Source organism: Limulus polyphemus, unplaced genomic scaffold, assembly GCF_000517525.1.
Source record: "Limulus polyphemus unplaced genomic scaffold, Limulus_polyphemus-2.1.2 Scaffold2737, whole genome shotgun sequence".
In the NCBI taxonomy this organism is placed as follows: domain Eukaryota; kingdom Metazoa; phylum Arthropoda; class Merostomata; order Xiphosura; family Limulidae; genus Limulus; species Limulus polyphemus.
Genome location: NW_013668347.1, coordinates 114,732 through 117,363, shown reverse-complemented (window position 1 = coordinate 117,363; position 2,632 = coordinate 114,732). Strand labels below are relative to the sequence as shown.

Here is a 2,632-nt window from a genome sequence, read left to right as displayed (position 1 = left end):
TCCTAATCCACTTCTATCAAATCACCTCACTACCCCCCTCCTCCCACCATCTGGATACTTACCCTTGTATGTTTCTCCCACAGTCCTAATCCACTTCTATCAAATCACCTCACTACCCCCCTCCTCCCACCATCTGGATACTTACCCTTGTATGTTTCTCCCATAGTCCTAATCCACTTCTATCAAATCACCTCACTACCCCCCCCTCCTCCCACCATCTGGATACTTACCCTGGTATGTTTCTCCCACAGTCCTAATCCACTTCTATCAAATCACCTCACTACCCCCCCTCCTCCCACCATCTGGATACTTACCCTGGTTATGTTTCTCCCATAGTCCCAATCCAGTTCTGTTTGTTTCTGATGACATCCACACGACTGTTGGTACTTCCTCCTCCTCATCATCATCTGATGATGACAATAAATTAGATGATGAGATGCTATCAGAGGGCTGTAACTCGTCAGATTCCCTGTCTTCTCCTTGAGCTACAGAATACCAGATAGTGAATAACAATTAGTAAAATTATACTTAAGTCAGCTGACTTATAGTTTCACAAATAAGTAATAAAGAATTTTGATAGAACTGTTAAATCAGACAATTGAATGTGAAGCATAACTTCTTTGTTTCATAACAGTGTAAAGATAGTTAAAATTAAAGATCATTTTTACTATTCACTTATTTATAACATATATTAACTTCCAATCAGTACAAGACACCTATTTTGAGTGAAATTAAACTTCAGCTTGACAGCTGATATACTTTTCTTCTTTCTTTATAAAGATTAGAATGTACTGTTTCATCAGTTGGGCATCCTCTCTGTTAACAATATATTCCTCTCTATAGAAAACACTAAAATAATAAACATGGAATATATTAAAGAAATCCCTATAGGGTGGGACCACAAACCCACATTATACTAAGGGAGACTTATATCTATACTAATAACTTTTCACAAAATCTCATTCTATGCATTACAATTTCTATTCCTTTGCAGCATAAAGATTATAATTTATTTTAATTAAAATTCAAAGCCTCCAAGAACTTTGTACCTGTCACTGTCATTCTTGTGTTAACTTAGTAATTACTCCTAAAATTAGCTTTTCAAATCTTCTGCCTAACCTGATAATGATCAACATGGGATGAAACAGCATTATACTCGTATGTGTTCTAGAATAAAATGTTTTACATTAACCATATCAGCCTGCCATCTCCACAGATTACATCATCTTTCAGAGTGCAGCAACAATGAAATGTTCAACAATATATTATAGTGATTATAATTATATTTGTCATAAGACATTAGTATCAGGCCTATAACATTTTTAAACACTACATTCTTTATCTAGACACTTAGGGACTTTCAAGAATTAGAAGAGTGTATAATAACAGTATTCCAACCACACTATCTTTGTCATTTCCATAGCTGATAATGAGTTTTGCTCAATCCAGAGTTCTTCATGACAGCTGGGATACAACAAACACAGCAGTGACTGGAACACTATTAGCTTGTAAAAGGAATACACACTATAACAATATATTATGGAGATACAACTGAACCTATGACAGTAGTTGAAGTTAACAACTAGTGTTTCATAAGTGATATATACTCAACTTATTATATAATGTTACTTTCATGAAAAGTTTGGCTAGTGCTTAACTCTTTCAATACAGGCTCAGTCCCAGGGACCAAACTCGTAACCATTGGTGCTTGTTATAATTTTCAAATAATACGGTTATCGTATCTTCACAAAATTTTGCAGATCATCAGTAAACATTACAAGGCTTTTGTACACAACATATCAGATTTTTCAATTATGTTTTAAGATTTTTTAAGTAATGTTTTTCTCATACATTTTTTCTTTTCAAATACTGACTATTCAATATGCAAAGTAATTTTGATTTTAAGATTAAAAATACTTTTATGCAGCAGGAAATTTTCTAATTTCACATGCAAAATCTTTATAACTTTCAGATAATTATCAATCCTTTGTTTTTTGGAGACAACTTTATATTTTATCTGTTATTTTTACTATTGTATCTCTGTACGGGTTTGGTTGATTTGACCGACTTCATAACCACAATAAGAAAATTAGGAAACAAATATAAATTATACTTTTATCATTCTGGAATGACTTCATATTATAGCACGAAACCACAACTGTTTAGTCTAAATAACTTAATTCCCATAACAGTGCACATCTATCTATCTATATATATATATTCATATTATTTTTATTTTATTGACCTTTCAGACGTGCCTGACTAACATTACAGAAGTTGTAATGGTGTGGCACACATGCACTCATGTTACCATATTCAAGAATGTAAAACTGGCCTTACAAAGTGGCCTGTCTTGGCTGCGTTCTAGTGGACCAGTATTTTGTAAAATATAGTCACATTTCAGTTATATTATATACGTATACACATTATTACTATTTACAAATATGTTCTTAAATTTCAGTTATCTTTCTTGAAACATAGAACAGTAAATAAAGAAGGACAGAAAACAATTATCTCTTCTCATTACGAACTTTGTACTTGTTTGCTGCTTGTCGTAAGTTGCTAAGCCTTATCAAATTTTGCAAGTGGAGGATGTAAAAGAACATAACTTTTTTTTAGGTTTATTATATGC

At 32.8% G+C, this 2,632-nt stretch overlaps 1 protein-coding gene across 1 annotated transcript in view; it reads right to left on the bottom strand.

Moving 5' to 3' along the window:
* The window catches only part of LOC106467778 (zinc finger CCCH-type with G patch domain-containing protein-like), a 48,604-nt gene that overhangs the window by 15,883 nt on the left and 30,089 nt on the right, over nt 1-2,632 (bottom strand). Inside the window, exons 8-9 of the mRNA XM_013928155.2 lie at nt 315-485; nt 231-253 (exon numbers count right to left, since the gene is read on the bottom strand). Coding sequence (XP_013783609.1) covers nt 231-253; nt 315-485 — 194 coding nt within the window. The remainder of the gene's footprint in view (nt 1-230; nt 254-314; nt 486-2,632) is intronic.